At 44.8% G+C, this 19,385-nt stretch overlaps 1 protein-coding gene across 3 annotated transcripts in view; it reads right to left on the reverse strand.

Moving 5' to 3' along the window:
- MCM10 (minichromosome maintenance 10 replication initiation factor) overlaps positions 1-16,825 on the reverse strand; it is a 39,494-nt gene extending 22,669 nt beyond the window's left edge. For 2 of the 3 annotated variants that reach the window (XM_008268096.4, XM_017347688.3), the window contains exons 1-8: positions 16,762-16,825; positions 14,494-14,576; positions 9,444-9,782; positions 8,064-8,168; positions 7,783-7,917; positions 6,271-6,451; positions 2,549-2,714; positions 1,272-1,439 (exon numbers count right to left, since the gene is read on the reverse strand). In XM_008268096.4, the coding sequence (XP_008266318.2) occupies positions 1,272-1,439; positions 2,549-2,714; positions 6,271-6,451; positions 7,783-7,917; positions 8,064-8,168; positions 9,444-9,782; positions 14,494-14,530 (1,131 nt within the window). In that variant the 5' untranslated portion in view covers positions 14,531-14,576; positions 16,762-16,825. Of the gene's footprint in view, positions 1-1,271; positions 1,440-2,548; positions 2,715-6,270; positions 6,452-7,782; positions 7,918-8,063; positions 8,169-9,443; positions 9,783-14,493; positions 14,577-16,754 lie in introns of all 3 variants that reach the window. The other variant, XM_070055687.1, reaches the window with a different exon arrangement.
- Positions 16,826-19,385: the final 2,560 nt, after the last annotated feature.

The raw sequence follows: 19,385 nt of genomic DNA on the forward strand, positions 1-19,385 counted from the left end.
AAGAAAAAAACAAAACAAAACAAAAATCACCTGCAATGCCTGTTAGAGTCCTGGCTGCTCTGCTTTCAAGCCAGCTCCCTGTTAATAAGCCTGGGAAAGGAGGAGATGATGGCCCAAGTATTTGGGCCCCTGTCACCCATGTGGGAGACCCAGATGGAGTTCTGTATTCCTGGCCTCAGCTTGGCCCAGCTCCAGCCATTGTGGCCATTTGCAGAGTAAACAGACAGATGTAAGATCTTTGACTACCTCCCCACCCATATCTCTATCACTCTGCCTTTCAAATAAATAAATCCTTAAAAAAAATTAATGGAGCAAAATTCTCTGAACGGTAGAACTCCAGGAACCTTGGAACTAATTTGAAAAGTTACAATGAAAGCAAATTGTGGGGCAGGTGCCCTCATCCTGCATCACAGTATCTGGGTTTGAGTCCTGGCTCTGCTGATGCCTCTAGCTTCCTGCTAACCTGCACCCTGGGAGGTAGCAGCTGATAGCCCAAATACCTGGGTTTCTGCCACCCATGTTGGAGATCCAGACTGAGTTTCAGGCTCCTGGCTTTGCCTGGTCCAGCCTTAGCTGACAGGCAGTCACAGAGTGAACCAGAGGACGAAAGATCTTTATCTGTCTCTATGCCTTACCGAAAAAAAAAAAAACAAAAAAAAAAAAAAACAAAAAAAACACCCAAGAAAAAAAGAACTGCAAGAAAAGGGGAAAAGGGGGGGGGGGGTTAAATAGAAAGTAGTTAACACAAAAACATTTTTTATAGTAGGTGAAAACTCAAAATATTGGAAGGTGATGAATGAATGAACAAACAAATGAAAAGCAGATTACAGTAAATTCAACAATGCAAAACTAGCACAATGGGCTAGTGCTGTGGCAAAGCAGTAAAGCCACTGCTGGTTCGAGTCCTGGCTGCTCCACTTCCAATCCAGCTCCCTGCTAATGCACCTGGGAAAGCAGAAGATGGCCCAAACACTTGGGCCCCTGTATCCCCATGGGAGACCCAGAGGAAGCTCCTGGCTCTTGGCTTTGGATAGGCTCAGCTCTGGCCTTTATGGCTATTTAGGGAGTGAACCAGAGGATGAAAGATCTCTCTTTCTGCCTCTGCCTCTCTGTAACTCTGCCTTTCAAAAAAAAAAAAAGGGAAACCACTTTGAACTCTTAAAAACAAAAATAGCATGACTTACTTCCTGGAGGTAGACTAACAGAAATGTTTTTGATAAAACTCAGCTAATTTGTAGACAATCAATCAAATCACAGAAACAGATCCTCACCTCCTCTGACCCATCTCTGGGCTTCATGGGGTTAGCGTTGAGCAGCCCTACGACGGTGCCTTGCTCCGTTTTCCAGAGTTCTCTGTGAACTTCTCCAAATAAGAACAATGACACACAGCGTGTCAGGTCACGAAGATCATTCAGCCGCCAGATGCTAAATGTTTTCCCCTGGAACAAATATTCACTCTTGTTCTTGACAGTGTTTTAACTGTGGTTTATACTGCCTCCATTTATGGTTCAAGGGCTTTATTGTAAAAAACACCTATAGGCAATCCAGCCTAAATATGTCATCCTCACAATGCTAATTATTTATGAATCCTTTCTCTAGGCCTCAGGATTCTATGCCCCTTCCCACTTTGGAGATAAAACAGAAGGCAGGCCTGTAGGCAACCATTAGGAGAGTCAAGTTCTCAGCACATCCTTTACACAAATTCCCCTTGGATACCAACCCCATGACAATGTGGCCATTTTAGAATGTAAGAGAAATACTTGGGGCTGGCACTGTGGCATAGTGGATTAAAAAGCTGCCAGCAATGCCATCATCCCATATGAGCTCCCATGAGTGCTGGTTCCAGTCCCAGCTCTGATCCAGCTCCCTACTGATGTGCCTAGGAAAGTAGTGGAAGAAGGCCACGTCCTAGGACTCCTGCACCCAGGTGAAGACCTAAATGGGATTCCAAGTTCTTGGTCCCAGCCTCGCCCAGGCCCAGCTGTTACAGCCATCTGGGGAGAGAACCAGAAGATAGAAGATCTGTCTCTCTCTCTTAGTGGAACTTTGCCTTTTACATAAATAAATAAATCTTTAAAAAAAAAAAAAAAAAAGAAAGAAAGAAAAAAGAGAATACTGACAGGTCCTGGGTAACAGATTAAAGACAAGGGTCTCAGGGCCAGCACCATGGCTCACTTGGTTCATCCTCCGCCTGCAGCGCCGGCATCCCATATGAGCACCGGGTTCTAGTCCTGGTTGCTCCTCTTCCAGTCCAGCTCTCTGCTGTGGCCTGGGAAGGCAGTGGAGGATGGCCCAAGTGCTTGGGCCCCTGCACCCACATGGGAGACCAGGAGGAAGCACCTGGCTCCTGGCTTTGGATCGTTGCAGCACTGGCCGTAGCGGCCATTTGGGGAGTGAACCAACAGAAGGAAGACCTTTCTCTGTCTCTTTCTCTCACTGTCTATAACACTGTCAAATAAATTAAAAACAAAAAAACAACAAAAAAAAAGACAAGGGTCCCTTCTGTTGGTTTGCCATGAAACAGCTAGGAAATCAACAAAATGCTTACACTGTTAGCACTCTGTGGGGTGACTTTCTTCAATATAACCCCGAATGTCACCCAGTCTATTTCTTCCAGCTTTTCACTTATCATCTTTTCCTTGATCTGAGACAGTCTGATCAGTTTTCGGCCAGTCATTTTCTTGGTCATTTCTGTAGAGGATACACGAGGTTTCCTGGGTTAAGAAACCAGCAGTTAGATGATTATTCTAATAAAGAGATTATATGGCACTTTACCAGGTAGTAAGGAGAAGTGCTATGTGCTCAAATCTCTACAGAACCTTAGAGAACTTAGTTACATAGTACGGGCAGGTACAAATTTTTACAGCAGATAAGTAAAATTTTAAATATATATATATATATTTGAGAAGCAGAGACAGAAAGAGATAGAGCAAGCTCCTATCTGCTAATGCACTCCCCAAATGTCTTCAAGAGCCAGCAGCCAGGAGCTGGAAACCCAAGTCTAGCTCTCCTAGAAGGGTGGCAGGAATCCAGTTACTTGAGCCATCGTCACTGCCTCCCAGGGTCCTCATCAGTAGGAAAATGGAATCAGAAGCAGGAGCCAGAGTCAGTATCAAACTCAGGTACTTCGGGGCCGGTGCGGTGGTGCAGCGGGTGAATCCGCTGCCTGCAGTGCTGGCCTCCCATATGGGTGCCGGTTTGAGTCCTGGCTGCTCCACTTCCAATCCAGCTCTCTGCTGTGGCCAGGGAAGGCAGTGGAGGATGGCCAGGTCCTTGGGCCCCTGCCCCAATGTGAGAGACCCAGAAGCAGCTCCTGGCTCCTGGCTTCGGATTGGCACAGTTCCAGCTGTTGTGACCATCTGGGGAGTGAGCCAGCGGATAGAAGACCTCTCTGTTTCTGCCTGTCTGTAACTCTGCCTTTCAAATAAATAAATCTTTAAAAAAACAAAAACAAAACTCAAGTACTTCAGTGTGGGGCACGGGCATCCTAACCAGCACCTTAACTGCTGGGTCAAATGCCTGCCCCAACAGGACAATTTTTAAAGCTAGGTTTACTTTCCCTTGGATGTAGATGGGGTTTATACAGATACAAGAGAGATCACAGATTCTTTAAGTTCTCATAAATTATACAGTATGTTATATTTAAAATAATCTCTTGGCTTCATTATAAAACCATGAGTCAATATGTATAAAAAGATACTTAAATTTCATCAGTATTTCAAACATTTCATAGTTCCGACTATTTCTAATTGGATTTTTTTAGCCAACATTTTTGCATAACAAGAAGAGTTTTAGAATCTAGTAATCAATTAATATATTTTTATTCTTAATGACTGGCCAAAAACTGGTGATTTTTCTGTTTTTCTCTGTTTCATCTTTGAAAATATTACACAGAGAAGAGAAAACAGAGTAAACTATGCTTCTTCACTATTTCAAAAGTCTTCTGAATAGGAAGTCCACAGCTCAATCTCAATAACAAAGAAGACTCAGAAGGCAAGCACTGGGGCCAGTGCAGTGGTGTAGCGGGTAAAGCCGCTGCCTACAGTGCCAGTATCCCATATAGGCACTGGTTCGAGACCCGGCTGTTCCAATTCCGATCCAGCTCTCTGCTATGCCCTGGGAAAGTAGAAGACAGCCCAAGCCCTTGGGCCCCTGCACTGGCAGGGCACTGGTGGGGCAGGCAGTTATCAAATCGGGAGGCACATGCTGACTTGACCAGAAACCCCCAGGGACCTCAAGGTGTAATTAAGATACTGAAGACATTTTTCACTTTTGGGAAACACCAAGTCTTTACAATATACTGCTAAAAAGCATTGGCTGCTACTTGTTTCCCCTGCATAATAAAGCATGATTTAAGAGCCCCGGCAGAGTACCAGGCACCAAGCTGCATGAAGACTGCAGGCCCTCGTTTGGGCCATGTCTGGCTGCCACATACCACAGGGAGACTGCTGCTACCAGGAATGTGGCACATGGGACGAGGAACTGACAAGACATGTGATCCCAGAACTCTGCAAACATGTAACAGTTGGGCTGTGTCACTGCGACTGGAAAAGGAATTAGCTGGAAGCGTGGCAAGGGAATCTACTTTGCTCCTTCAGGAAGGCAAAAGCAGTGGATTCAGTCTGGAGACTTGTGTGTGATATAAATGAACAAGACACAAGGAGGCCACACCATCAGAGAAACTTTATAGAAAAGTGGGGCAATGTATGTACTCCTCTCTTCAGGAGAGGGGCAGACATGGTGACTGACATTCACCTCTGAAGCTGCCATCACAACCACACTTCTCTCACTGGGATGGAATTTTCAAGTTTCCAGACCCGGAAATGACAGAATAAGGAAAGGGACCTCCGAAGGGCACTGCAGATAGGAAATGTTAGTGGTATTCAGCATTGGCAATACATCTGATGAGAAAGATCTCACAGAACGAATGGCTCATGTGTGAATGAATACCCGTATGTCACGGAATATATGTAGGAACTTCAAAAAGTACATGGAAAATAAAAATGAAGTTACTGTGCCTTTTCCATGAACTTTATGAAGTACTCTTGCATGTGTGGGGAGAAACATGGGAGAAGGTTAAAAACATTTGTGAATGCTACGTCTATTTGCCCTATTAATGAAGAAAGTTGGATTTGATCCTACAAAGCTCCCAGATGGAGAAAATGAAATTGGATGTTTAATTATATAGAGATAAAATTAAACTTAAGCATTACTTAAAAGAATCTGCAATTTTTCAAAATAAATTGGAAGTTGCCACAGTGTTATTAATGTGTCACTAAATATTCCATGAGTATGGTCACTCTGAATCTCTTCTGACGGTGGATGGTATTCACTTATATTCTTGTACTTTTAAGTGACAGGCAAGTGCAATAAAGACTTTATACCAAACAAATAAAATAAAATTTAAGAACTTAGCAGTTTTAGTTGCTGGCTAATGCTCAGACTGTTTCAGGAGCTCTAGAGGGGTCATACTTGACTTTTGGGACTGCACCCAGTGCGACCCTGTCTCAGGACGGAAGCCCTGAGCTTTAATGAAGTAAGAAAGGATACAATGGAGCAGCAATATAAAGAGCACAGAGGATTTAAAAGTCCAGGACTTGAATATGGCTTTTAATTGAACTGAGCTTGGAATGCATTCTCATTTTAACTGAGTATCTTAAATTCCTCTACATAACAGGCATAAAGAATATAAATTTGCCTTAAAAGATTATTAGAAAGAAAATAGCATATTTTTCTTAGCATTAATTATAAGAAGATAATATTATACTGGTTAAACTATTATGAATTTAAAAACAGCCTAGGCCGACGCCATGGCTCCCTAAGCTAATCCTCCACCTGTGGCGCCAGCACCCCGGGTTCTAGTCCCGGTCGGGGCACCGAATTCTGTCCTGGTTGCCCCTCTTCCAGGCCAGCTCTCTGCTATGGCCCGGGAGTGCAGTGGAGGATGGCCCAAGTGCTTGAGCCCTGCACCCGCATGGGAGACCAAGAGGAAGCACCTGGCTCCTGGCTTCGGATCCGTGTGGTGTGCCGGCCTCAGCGCGTCGGCTGTGGCAACCATTTGGGGGATGAATCAACAAATCAACTGAAGGAAGACCTTTCTGTCTCTCTCTCTCACTGTCTAACTCTGCTGGTCAAACAAACAAACAAACAAAAAACAACAAAACAAAACAATAAAAAACAAAAAACAGTCTAAAGACTTGGCATCCAGAGAGGAGGAAGGGCCACCTAGCAGTGCACCTGAGTGCAGGGAGAGGCTGTTAAGCTGCTCACCTGAGCCGCAAGCCTGAGAAGGCTTCCGTGGAGACAGGGACCTGTGGAGTCACCTCCTGGGAACTTCCTGGGGTCCTTGTGCTCTGATCTCTCGTCACCCCTCTAGGTTGGTTTCCAGGAATAGTCTGGAGTGGTAGGGAAGGTGCACTTGTCGTCCTCGAAATTGGTGAACTTTTGGGCTCTAGAAAATTAACAAAAGAATTAAGCAAATAGAAAATCATATACAGAAAACAACATTTTTTTAAGAAAAAGATTTTTGTATTTTATTTGAAAGGCAGAGTTACAGAGAGGCAGAGGCAAGGAGAGAAAGAAAGAGAGATCTTCCATCCGTTGGTTCACTCTCCAAATGGCCACAATGGCTAGAGCTGCACCGATCTGAAGCCAAGAGCCAGGTGCTTTTTCCTTGTGGGTTCACGGGCCCGAGGACTTGGGCATCCTCCACTGCTTTCCCAGGCCATAGCAGAGAGCTAAATCGGAAGCAGAGGAGCCAGGACTTGAACTGGAGCCAGGACATGAACCCCACATGGGATGTCTGCACCACAGGCAGTGGCTTTACCAGCTACGCTATAGCACTGGCCCCAATAATCAAATCTTAAAGAAAATAAAGGAAGCCCCTAAGACATTTTTGTTCTATACACAAGACTCTCAGTGCAGTCCATCAGAACTTTCTGTGAGAATGGAAATGTTTTGTATCAGTGCCATCCAATATGGTGGTAGCCACTAGTCACATATGGCCACTGGTTACCTAAAATGTGACTAGTGCTCCTAAGGAAATACATTTCAAATTTAAGTAGTCACATGACGCAAGGCTACTGTATATTAGACAACAGTACAGTTAAAACACTGTCACTCTATGCAACAAATTTATTGAGTGTTCACCATAAACAAACACTTGGGATACAGTCCATAGTGGAGTAAAAGCCCTTCTTTAGGAATGAACAATTAGTGGAGATTTATACACCAAGAAAATTCTCCCTTAAGCAAATTCAAAGATAGCTCCTCTTTCTTCCTTCTTTCTTTCCCTTCTCATTTCACTCTATTACATTTTATTTCTGGGGTGGAGGACCAGTGTATTCTACTTACTAATGCTCACATTAAATATACCTGAGGTAGTTACATTTCGTATTTTAGAAGTGGTTGTGGTGCAGTATGGTAGGCCTCCACCTGCAGTACTGGCATCCCATATGAGCGCTGGTTCATGCGCTGGCTGCTCATCTTCTGATCCAGCTCTCTGTTATGGCCTAGGAAAGCCGTGGAAGATGGCCCAAGTCCTTGGGACCCTGTACCCACATGGGAGACCTGGAGGAAGCTCATGGCTCCTGGCTTCAAATTGGCCCAGTTCCATCTGTTGCAGCCATTTGGGGAGTGAACCAGCAGAAGGAAGACCCTTCTCTCTGTCTGTAGCTCTACCCCTCAAATAAATAAAATCTTTTTTTTTTTTTTTTTTTTTTGAAAAAAAGTATTTTAGGTAGAACCAAAGCAGTGAGAAGCAGTGGGGCTTTGAGATCGTACCTGCAGAAGCCCTTGGTGTCCGAGCCACCCGCTGGGTTCTTGGCAGAACAGGGACATCCAGCTCTGCGGAAAAGCACGTCGATTCCTGAATCCTCTGAACTTTCTTCTCCTTTATAGGGGGATGTGGAGACTTACCTATGGGATTAAACGGGAAAAGAGATCAGTAAAACTATTTGAAGAAGGAACTCAAAGTCTGTTTTGCTCGGAGTTAAATGCAAAGTAATGTTATAATTTCTTAATGACAGGAATGTATACTTTTGCCAGAATTATAGTCTTATTACCAGGGGATTTATGTAGAAGCACTGGACTTGCAGGTTGTTTAATTGTCGCTGCTTTTAGCTGTTCTTGTAAAGACTTCATTTGCTCTTGCAACTTCCTTAGCTCATCTAGGAAAGTAAAATACGTTGATTTAAGAATCAGGACAGGGAAAATGCTACACACGACAAAAATGTTACCAATATTTTTGTTGTCCACCCTCTGTCCTCAAATCCTGCTTTAATATCTAAGCTACTTAAGGATTTTTATGAATGGCAGATATCCCAGAAACATACCCATAGTTAGCACATTAAGAGTCAAGAAGTGATTAGATTTTATTTCATAAATTGAGATCTCATAACTAATAAAAAGGGGTTCCAAAAAATTCATGAAAACATTGTGGTGTCTTTTAATTCCATTGCTCATGAACCTTCTGAATTACTCTCATATAATAAATGATGGCTCTTGAATCAGAAGAAACAGCCAAACACTGCATTTTATAATGACTTAAAAAATATGGGGAGGAGGGAATATGGCCTAGCAATTCGGATGCCACTTGGGATACCCATGTCAGAGTGCCTGGATTTATCCGAGTCCTGCCTCTTCTGATTCCAGCTTCCTGCTAATGTGTGTCCTAGGAGGTAGCAGGTAATGATTCTAATAGGTGGAGCCTTCCTCCTGTGTGCAAGACCCAGATTGAAGTACCAGCTCCTGGCTTTGACCTGGTCCAATGCCAGCTGTTAAGGGCATTTGATGAGTGAAGTAGATGGAATTTTCTCCCTCTATTTGCCTCTTAATAAAACAAAAACCAAAAACCGAGATGGAAAGGACATGCCTCAAAGCTTCTGTTCAAGAATGGTCTCTGTTCCAATAAAAATGTGCAAGGGCTTGTAACCTTGACCTGACTCCATAGGTCAAAGTAGTAGCACTGCATAACAAGGGCCGGGGCCAGCACTGTGGCATAGTAGGCTAAGCATCTGCCTGCAGTGCTGGCATCCCATATGGGCACAGGTCTGAGTCCCGGCTGCTCTTGGCTGATGGTCCAGGAAAGCAGTAGAAGATGGTCCATGGGTCCCTATACTCGTGTGGGAGACTCGGAAGATGCTCCTGGCTCCTGCAGGGCTTTGTATCAGCCAGCTCTGGCTATTTCAGTCATTTGGGGAGCAAACCAGTGGTGGAAAACCTCTCTCTGTAACTCTGCCTCTCAAATAAATAAATAAATCTTATAAAAAAAGTGTTAAGGCCATTCTGTGGAAGATTGATTATAGGTGGTGACAGTGATATGAAGGCACCTGAGGACACTGGAATGCTGGCCTTAATGCTTCAGCAGCAGTTTGATGAAGACTCAGACTGATGGTCTTCATCCAGGTTATCATAAACTAGAAGAAGTAAATAACTTAGGGTACCTTGCAACTCTTGATTAGTCTTCTCTCGACTGGGAGCAGGCACAGGGAGAACCCTATCTTCAGCTGATTGCAGTGTAGGAATCTCTTCTTCATCTGTTAAGTCCCCTACATCTCCAAAGAGCGTGGCCACATTTTCCTTTTGGTCTTCCGTCTTTCCCACTTCTCCATCATCAGCCTCCTCTGTGTAGGATTCCCCATCACCATTAGCATCAAAGAGCTCATCAAACGTGTCAGGTTTGCCCTCTTCCTGGGGCAGGCAGTTTTCTTCTGAATTACAACCCACGGCTGACTCATTCTCCTCAAGCAGTGCAGTCAGCAAAGAAAGATCATCTTCCTCCCCTGGAAACGGGGAGGGGAAGAGAAGGGACAGAAATTAAGCCAGAGTTCTTTGCTTTCAATTCAGAAGAGACAAGTATATGAAACCGTATTTATGGCATTAGCCATCATTAACATTTATCACGCCTACTCCTTGCATTTAACGTTAAGTACCACTTTACTGATAAAGTTATCATGTCAAACCTCAACCCAACTCCTTACTACTGCTTCTGCCCTCCTCTGCAATAACTTCCAAATCTTGGGCTATCCGTCTAGCTCGCTTTCACATACATAGGCAGTCATAATCAGTACATTATAGACTGTTCTAAAAATATTTACATATTTATTCTACTCTATGTATTATCCTGCATCCTGTTTTCATTTAACATTGCTAGTAAGATTAATTCAAACTGAGGGCCTGTATTGTAGCAAAGCACGTTAAGCCGCCACTTAGGACACCAACATCCCACATCAGAGCACTGGTTTGAGCCCTGGCTATTCTGCTTCTGACCCAGTTCCTGTTGGTGTGCCTAGGAAGGCAGCAGAACATGTCTCAACTACTGGGCTCCTGCCACGCATGTGGAGTTCCTGACTCCTGGCTTCAGCCTGACCCAGATCCGGCTGTTGTGGCCATCTAGGGAGTGAACCAATAGATGGAAGATTTCTGTCTCTCCCTGTCACACTGCCTTTTAAATAAACAAAATATTTTTAAAAAGGTTAATCCAAATAAATAATTTTCATATATTTCTTTCCATTGCTATACTGTATCCTATATAGACTGTATCAACAAGCAGGTGTTGAGGCCAGTGGGTTAAGCTGCCAACTGGGATTCTTGCACCCCATACTGTAGTACCTGGTTTTAGTCTCAGGTACTCCATGGTCCTGATCCAGCTTTCTGCTAACATGCCTAGGAAGTGGCACATGATGGCCCAAGTACTTGGGTTTCTGCCATCCATTTGGGAGACCTATATGGAGTTCCTGGATCCTGGCTTTGGCGGGTTCTTGTGACCATTTGGAAAGTGAACCAGAAAATATAAAATCTCTTTTTCTTTCAAATAAATAAATAAATCTTGAAAAGAAAAAAGACGATCACACCTTATTAATCCATTTTCCAATAAAGGACTTATGGATTATTTTCAATTTTTCTACTAAACATGCTTGTGTTATATATACATGCTTATGTACATTTACATCTTGCCCATGTGTGAGTTTCTTGAGAATATACATGAAGTGGAACTGCTGTGTTGTGGGATACACACATTTTTAAACTTTTCCTAGATGCTGTCAAATTGTTCTCAAAGTAGATATACTCAAACCCCCACCTGCCATGTTCATAGGTACTACTTTTCCCCACCATCTCTCCAGTACCCGAAATGTCACTTAGAATTCATTGCCAATCTGATGGGGTGCTTTAGATAGTCATCTCATTATTTGAATCTGTATTTCCTGGACTACTGGTAAGGTTACGAACTGCTTACTGGCTGGGGCCATCGTTCTAGTACTGACTCCAGCATCCCCTATGGGTGTCAGTTCAAGTCCAGGCTGCTCCACTTCCAATTTGGCTCCCTGCTAATTCATCTGGGAAAGCAGCGAAAGACAGCCCAAGTGCTTGGGCCCCTTTCACCTACATGAGAGACCTGGATGGAGTTCTTGGCTCCAGGTTTTGGTCTGCCCCGTTTACATCCGCTTGTAAAGTAAACCAGTGGATGTAAGATCTCTAACTCTACTTTTCAAGTGAACAATCTAGAACAAAAACAAAAAAACCCCAACTGTTTATTGGCTAATCTGACTTCTTCCTTGGTTTGTCTATTTGTACTCTTTGCTCTCTCTCTCCCTTCTATTACTTTTTATAATCAGAGGAATTTAAAGCAACAATGCTAAGATTATCTGACTCACTCCTCTCATCTAAAAGACAGAAGTTGGAATTCAGAGGGTAAGGCCTAGCTCCGGACCACATGGTGATAGAGATCAGTGCTGCAGAATGGGGTGGTAAGACTTGTTTTCTAGATCAGCAAACCCACATCCTTTCCATACTCCATATTCCCTTGCTAAAGGGAAAAGAGCCAACAGCCAAATTTAAGGCCTTGGATCTGAAGACAGGGCCATCAGCGTTCTCTAACACTTAAGAGTCAGATGTATAAGGACTGGCTTGAAGTGCTTAACCAACAAAGACTCCATGAGTGCAGTGAGATAAGCGCAATGCTGGCTCACTAGGTCCAAAACGAAACCGGCAGGCTTTCATGGCCCCAAACGCTTCATCCTGAACCCACCTTCTTTCACAAGAGTACCAGGGCTAACCCCACGATGTCTCGAATCCTTTTTACCTTGGTCACCACCCACAATCATTTCACTTCTCCATGTTATGCTGACCCCCATCTTCCTGCCTTCTTGCTGCCAAGCTTCTGGGGTCTGCTCTTTGGAATCCAGAGTCTACGACCAGCAAATTTTCCTCCATCTTCTGTGGTTCTCAAATCAGCAACCTGGCTTTCCTTGGAACTCTCTTGAGTGGAAGATGTTTAATTGGTCATAACCTCCCTCAACAATTTCTGGTTCCATTCAGACTAGGCGTGCACTAAATATTTGTTGAGCAGTGTTTTGATGTTTTCTTTGCTTGTCTTGGAACCATGCACCCTTCTTCAAGGCTGCATCTTCTCTGAAGCTTACCACACAGGTTTTGTCATCAAGAACCACCCGCCCCGCAACGGTTGCTTCATCTACTGAAATCCATGCCTTCCAGTCCTCCCTTCCATCACTGCTGCAGCCCCCACTGTCAGGGACCTCAACACCTGCACGGAGGACCCAGGTTCTTGACCTCTTTACCTTCAGAGATCTTATTCTCCACATCATCTTGGCTACCCACTCCCAAAATCAGTCCTGGACGTCACAACAAAGACACACTGTATCTCAGGACCCTGATTTAAAGCATCTCACTGGGACCTCTACCTCCTATTCTTCTAGCCCACTCTCTCTAGTTTTCCCACTCAGCACTTTGTTTTTGTGTGTGTGTGTGTGTGTGTGTGTGGTTTTTTTTTTTTTTTTAAGATGTGCAACCTTTTGAGCTTCCTACAATTGTCTTACTATCCATCACTTCCCACCCCCATGACCTCACTTTAGATCCAGGTCCAGCATCACAATCACTGCCTTCCAAAGTCTCATTAATCCCCTGCTTCTCTCCCACGCTCTCATTTTCCTTGACAGAAGTTTTAGCCTCAATTGAATATAATAAACATCCAACTGCATGCCTGCACCCAGCCAGCAAACACTGCCGAAGACACGCTGCCATGCTGACTGGCTGAACTTTATATTTGTGCAAGACAATAACAAGTAGCCATTCAGCACTGCTTAAAAATTCCCATACCTTCCCAATACATTGGTTTTCCCATTCCGTATCTCCTCACACCTCCTCAACTCTCCTCCCTCTTTATTTTTAGCTGATGATCTCATCCTACATTAGCAAAAAACAGAAGCAATCAGACTTCCTCCTCTTTCACTACTGAACCTGAACACAGGTTGTCTGCTTTCCCACATGACAATGCACATGGCGTCTCCTCCCATTTATGGCCAATTCCTTCATTTTTGCCTGGGATCCCATTCTTCTCTGCTTCTCCAGGATCTCATTCTACAGTTACCTCCTCTCTGGCTCCCACCTTGCCCATTTCCCCCCTTTCCTGCAGCATTTCTGGTCAATATACCATGTGTCTCCCACCTTCCCAACTACCTGAAGTCTTCTTGCTTTTTGTTATCTTGCTCCCCCAAATATGTAAGCAGGAACATTGGTCAGTATTAATGGACTTTTTGAGTTCCTTTGTACTGGCCAAACTGAAGCCAGGCCAACTAAAGATTTTTTTTTTACTAGACACTATGATTTCTTAGAGAACATACATCCATTCATCTCTTATTTTCATGTCCAATTAGTAACAAAAGTTATACTTTGTATCACATTGACTTTGCTATAGGTAATGTGATTTTAAGAAGAAACTAGTGTCACATCTCTGGGCAGTAATTTTCATGTGTATCACAAGCTAAGGAATTTCAACATTAGGTTTTACCTTTTTTTAAAAAAGGGCAAAGCATAATGAATTTGAATTTTGAATAAAATTTGTAACAAAAATTAATCTAAAAAAATCTAATTTCAGACAATGAACTCAATCAAGCAGCCAGAAAAACAATGCTTTTGATTTGTCAGGGTCTCTTTACTGCCAGTGTAGTCACTCTTGTGCTGTTTCTGGCTAAGCTTTGGTAATTAGAGCAACATCTAACGTTTTGCACACACCTCTGCAAAATGAAAAAAAAAATGAGATAGGACTATAAAATTTAAGTCTGAGCTATGCTATAGCCACTTCAAAAGACCACAATATTAAATATGAATTATGAAGTTAGGTAATCTCGTTCAAACACCTGTTCTGACAGTTGGACCTCTGATGAGTCACTACACATCACTGTTTTCCTGTCTAACATACATTTGTTGTGAGGGTTAAATCCACTAACATATGTAAGGATGAGAGCAGTAATTGGCACATTGTAAGAACATGTCAGTGAGAACTATTATCAGAGAGAAGTCTAATTAAGAGAAGTCTAATTAAATAACATTCAGTGACTGGGTGAAACCGCTTTTGAATCACTCAGACACACCTGAGGGTGAGGGAACATCTTGCCAGCAGAATAAATAAGTCCATGGACAAAAGGTTGGTTTCCCACAAAACAAAGAGCACTTGAGAAAAGAGCCAGGCCTTACCATCCATGCTGTCAAGAGCAGGGTCAACAGGGAACATCGAAAGGGGATGAGCTGCCCAGAGGATGAGTGACGTAGGATCCTGGCTGTGGGGAAATCAACATTGGAGAAGTTAACTCATGTCTTTCACAGTACATATCCAGAATCCCGCAAATTCTACGGGCTCCAACCGCAGAATTCACCAGAATCTGACCATTCCTCGTCTCCTCCTAGTACAGAAGCAGTCTTCTTTGACCTGCTTTCAATCTACGGTTACAGAAACTCAGCTGAGGTGCGGAGCAGTTTGTACAATACTAGATTACCCTGCAGAGATGGAATTGTGAACAATAATTACTGGGGTTAGGCTATTACCATCTTTACTGCCTGTAATATACACTTAATGTCCACTTTATCCTCAGCAGCTTAGCATGTGATTTCACTTAGTTCTTGCCTTTGTTACAATTTAATTCAATACTAGCCAGCAAAGCACGGAGTAGTAGTTAGCATAGCTAACTTGTATGATTCAGGGCACTGTCCTTTTTGACTTAAAAAGATTTTTTTTTTAAAGATTGATTTATTTATTTGAAAGGCAGTTACAGAGAGGCAGAGGCAGAGAAAGAGGTCTTTCATCCACTGGTTCACTCCCCAGATAGTCTCAATGGCCAGAGTGGTGCTGATCTATAGTCAGGACCAGGAGCTTCTTCTGGGTCTCCCACGCAGGTGCAGGGGCCCAGGGACTTGGGCCATTTTCTACTGCTTTTCCAGGCCATAGCAAAGGGCCAGATCAGAAGTGGAGCAGCTGGGACTCGAACCAGCACCCATATGGGCTGCTGGCACTGTAAGCGGCGGCTCTACCTGCTACACCACAGTGCCAACCCCTTAAAATGATTTTAAAACTGCAAACAGGAGCAGGCATTTAGCCTAGTGGTCAACAGCCCTTACCCACACCAGAGTGCCTGGGTTCAAATCCTAACTCTGGCTCCTAATTCCACTTCCTGCTAATATACACTCTGGGAGGCAGCAGGTGATACACCAAGTAGTTAGGTCCCTGTCTCCTACAGGGGAGATCAGGACTGTGTTCTTGGCTCCTGGCTACAATCTTGGCCCAATCCCAACTGTTGTAGGAATCCAGGGAGTGAACCAGCAGATAGGAGCCATTTGTTAGCCTCTACAAAAATAAAATAAAATAAAGCAAGTCAACAAGAGTACATTCCTAGGTTACAAGTGCTCTGTGATATGTGCGACTTAGGAAAGTCTGAGGCTTTTTTATTTGATTTAATAAATATTTCCACGGATCCCATCAAGCACTGCACGAGGCATCATCTATTACCGAATCTGCTGGATTGGAAGCTTCCTGAGGGTTAACAGCAACTGTCTTGCTCATATCTATAACCAGCACCCACCAGTCCCCCCAAACAAACCTGCACTCTTCTTCCCCTCCTACCCAGGGCCATCCAACCAAGACTATACGTCTCTAAGACGTACTCAAAAATCTTCCACTTCTGTCCGGCTTCACCGCCAAATGCCCAGTGTAAGTCACCACTAATCTCATGCCTGAATTTCTTTAATGATGTCCCACTGCCCTCAGAACAAAATCCCCCAAGCCTTTGGAGCAGGGGATGCCCTCTCTCGCGTATCTCTACTTCCACCTTTTCCATGCGTTCACCCACCTCCCAAATCATTCTCCAGCCAGGCTGGTCTGCTTTCCACCGCTGGAACACACAACGAGCGGCTCTCAGGCCTCGGGCTTTCTACTGGAAAGCTCTGCCCTAGCTCTCTCTTCTCATTTCCCTGAACCCTTCCGGGCCACCCGACCCGCGGGGGCTCCTGCCGATCCTCTCCTTGAGCCTCTCTGTTGTCACGTCATCCGCCATCGGGCTCTAGCCTGCTGTCTGCTCCCCCCTTTAGATCCAAAGTCTCAAGAGGGCAGAGGTAATGCACTGTGGCCCCAGCGCTCTCAACAGCGATTAGCGTCTCAGAATCAAAGCAATGGGCCGCCTAGAGACAGCCTAGACTGCATGCATTTTCAAAGGTTATTTTTACAAAGGAAAACACTGGTCCCTTAAGTGGATGCTTCCGCCATTCCTCAGCCCCCGCGCTTTTCCCATCGCTCCACCTGGGCGTTCAGATACCCGCCGCCGCCCGGTTTCAGATCTCGCCCGTCCGGGCCCTGCTGGGCTCGGCGCCTCTCGCGCGCAGAATTCTCCGAGCCCCGCTCACGGACACGCGAGGGCGGCCCGTGGCCCCCGGCACCGCCAGAGTCCCCGCGCGCCCCGAACTCGCACCTCTTACCCAGAGCCGGCGCCGGCGCCTCTTCCCGGTCTACAGGCGAACCCGCCAAAATTCCAACTTGACTCCGCCCCTGCCTCTGTCGTCAGCCGCACACGGCGGTCGTGCCGCACTGATTGGCTACGTCAGAGCTCCCGGAGGCCTCCTCCTTGGGTTGAAATTGAAACAAGGCCCGGGCATAGAGCAATCTGATTGGCTCACGTCACGGTCGCCCTCTTTGTTAAGGGCAAGGGAAGTTCCGGTCGGTCAGGCCGTAGCTTCTTTTAGGCAAAAGAAAAAAAAAAAAAAGAAAAGAAAAAAGAGACGTCTTGCACCCCCCAGCGTCGGGATGTCAAATCTTCTCTCATGGTAGTATTTTCTCCGCGGTCCTCAACTTTTTGTGAGGTGAAGGGTGACGACGGAGGCGGAGAAGCCGAGACATGTTCACTTAACCCCGGAGCCACAGTCCACCCGGTACCGCCGTCCCCACGGATCTGCTGAGGCGGGAGTGATGGTGCGGACGTTCCCACGAGCTACTGCTCATCACCCCGCTGCGCTTTGCCGGGCCTGTGTGCCGTGGAGGTGTTTCCGCTCAAGAACAGACAACACAATGATGTTTGCTTTTTGTTTTTATTTTTTAAATATTTATTTATTATTTAAAAGGAAGAGTTACAGAGAGGCGGGGGGGGGGGGTGTCTTCCATCCGCTGGTTCATTCTCGCTGGAGCCAGGAGCCAGGAGCTTCTGCTGGGTCTCCCACGCGGATTCAGGGCCCCAAGGAGCTGGGCCATCCTCTACTGCTATCCCAGGCCATAGCAGAGAGCTGGATCGGAAGTGGAGCAGCCGGGGCTCGAACCAGCACCCATATGGGATGCGGGCACTGCAGGCAGAGGCCTTTTTGAGGCCTTACTGGCTATGCCACAGCGCTGCTCCATGCTATCTACTTTTAACTCTGACCTTGAGAAAGTAACACGTGTGGGTGTCCACTTCACCTCTGTACAGAGAGGTGAAGGGACAGAGAGGAAAAGGGGAGAGGGGAGAGGCCAGATGGCTTTTTTTTTTTTTTTTTTTTTTTTTTTTTGACGCAGAAACTACTATTCGAGGGTAATTCGTGATCCATAGATTTTGGAAAATTATAACTGGCATCAGAGCTGGGAACAACTTATCAGGAGACTTATTTTTCACAGGATTTTTTTTGTAAAAATATTTTTCCTAAAGACATCTTTACATGCTAGAAATAGTTTGCCCATAGTACTAAGAACATGGTTTCTAAATTTAGAATTATATTTAGCTTCTACATGATTTCAAATGACCACTTAAAGGTTTCTTTTCCTCAAGACATTATTGAGGCACCACATTCCCTCACTATTAACAGCATTTTATTGAAGATGGTATGGCTAGCCACTGTGTGTATCTTCAAAATTAAAACCAGCTTTAGAATGACCGGAAAATACACGCTCCTGGTGACATCTACATTGACTTTTTTTTCCCCCTAATAGAACATTAATGCTCTATTTATGAGTATAATCCTATTATTTGACCTGTTATACTGACCCAGGAAAAGAAAGAGAATCACTTTTTTTAAAAAAAGATTTTTTATTTATTTATTTGACAGGTAGAGTTACAGACAGTGAGAGAGAGAGACAGAGAGAAAGGTCTTCCTTCTGTTGGTTCACTCCCCAAATGGCTGCTACGGCCAGAGCTTTGCTGATCCGAAGCCAGGAGCCAGGTGCCTCCCCCTGGTCTCCCATGTGGGTGCAGGGGCCCAAGCACTTTTAAGAACTGCTGATGTTGAGAGATTCACAGCAAGGAAGGAAAGACAGTATGACATTGAGGAAGGGAGTTTAAACATATCACGGTATTTGTTTATAAAGTTTCATAATAGGAGGCAGAAATACCAGATCAATTCTGACGGACATTCTGAAGTTTGTTTTCTCTCAGTTGACTTTCTAGGTCCTCTTTGCAGACAATTCAATGCAAAGAGTAAGAAGCAATACTAATCTAAGCCTCACACTTTTCCCAGAGTGAGAGATCAAGCAATTGTACTAGAATGTGTATAGTGGAGGGAGGGCACCCCAGCTCACTTGGCTAAGCCTTTGCCTGCGGCGCCGGCACACCGGGTTCTAGTCTTGGTCAGGGCGCCAGATTCTGTCCCAGTTGCTCCTCTTCCAGTCCAGCTCTCTGCTGTGGGCCAGGAAGGCAGTGGAGGATGGCCCAAGTGCTTGGGCCCTGCACCTGCATGGGAGACCAGGAGAAGCACCTGGCTCCTGGCTTTGGATCGGCTGTGCCAGCTGTATCAACCATTTGAGGGGTGAACCAACGGAAGGAAGACCTTTCTCTCTGTCTCTCTCTCTCATTGTCTAACTCTGCCTGTCAAAAAAAAAATTTGTATAGTGGCAATTTTAACAAAAAGAGCGGTTTTGAGAACAAATGTAGAGAGTAGAATCAGGAACTATTGAATGGGGAGGTGGATATTAGAGAGCGATAAGGCGGGGATGGGAGAGACAGAGTGGTTTAATATAGATTTCTGATTTTTGCAACTGGTTGTTTCTTGTGGCAGAGCACTGAAGCAGGGAACACAGAACAGAATGGGACTAGGGGAGAAGAGAGACTTAGCTGTCAATTTCAGAATAAGTATGGAGGATACTA

This window comes from Oryctolagus cuniculus, chromosome 13, assembly GCF_964237555.1.
Source record: "Oryctolagus cuniculus chromosome 13, mOryCun1.1, whole genome shotgun sequence".
In the NCBI taxonomy this organism is placed as follows: Eukaryota; Metazoa; Chordata; class Mammalia; order Lagomorpha; family Leporidae; genus Oryctolagus; species Oryctolagus cuniculus.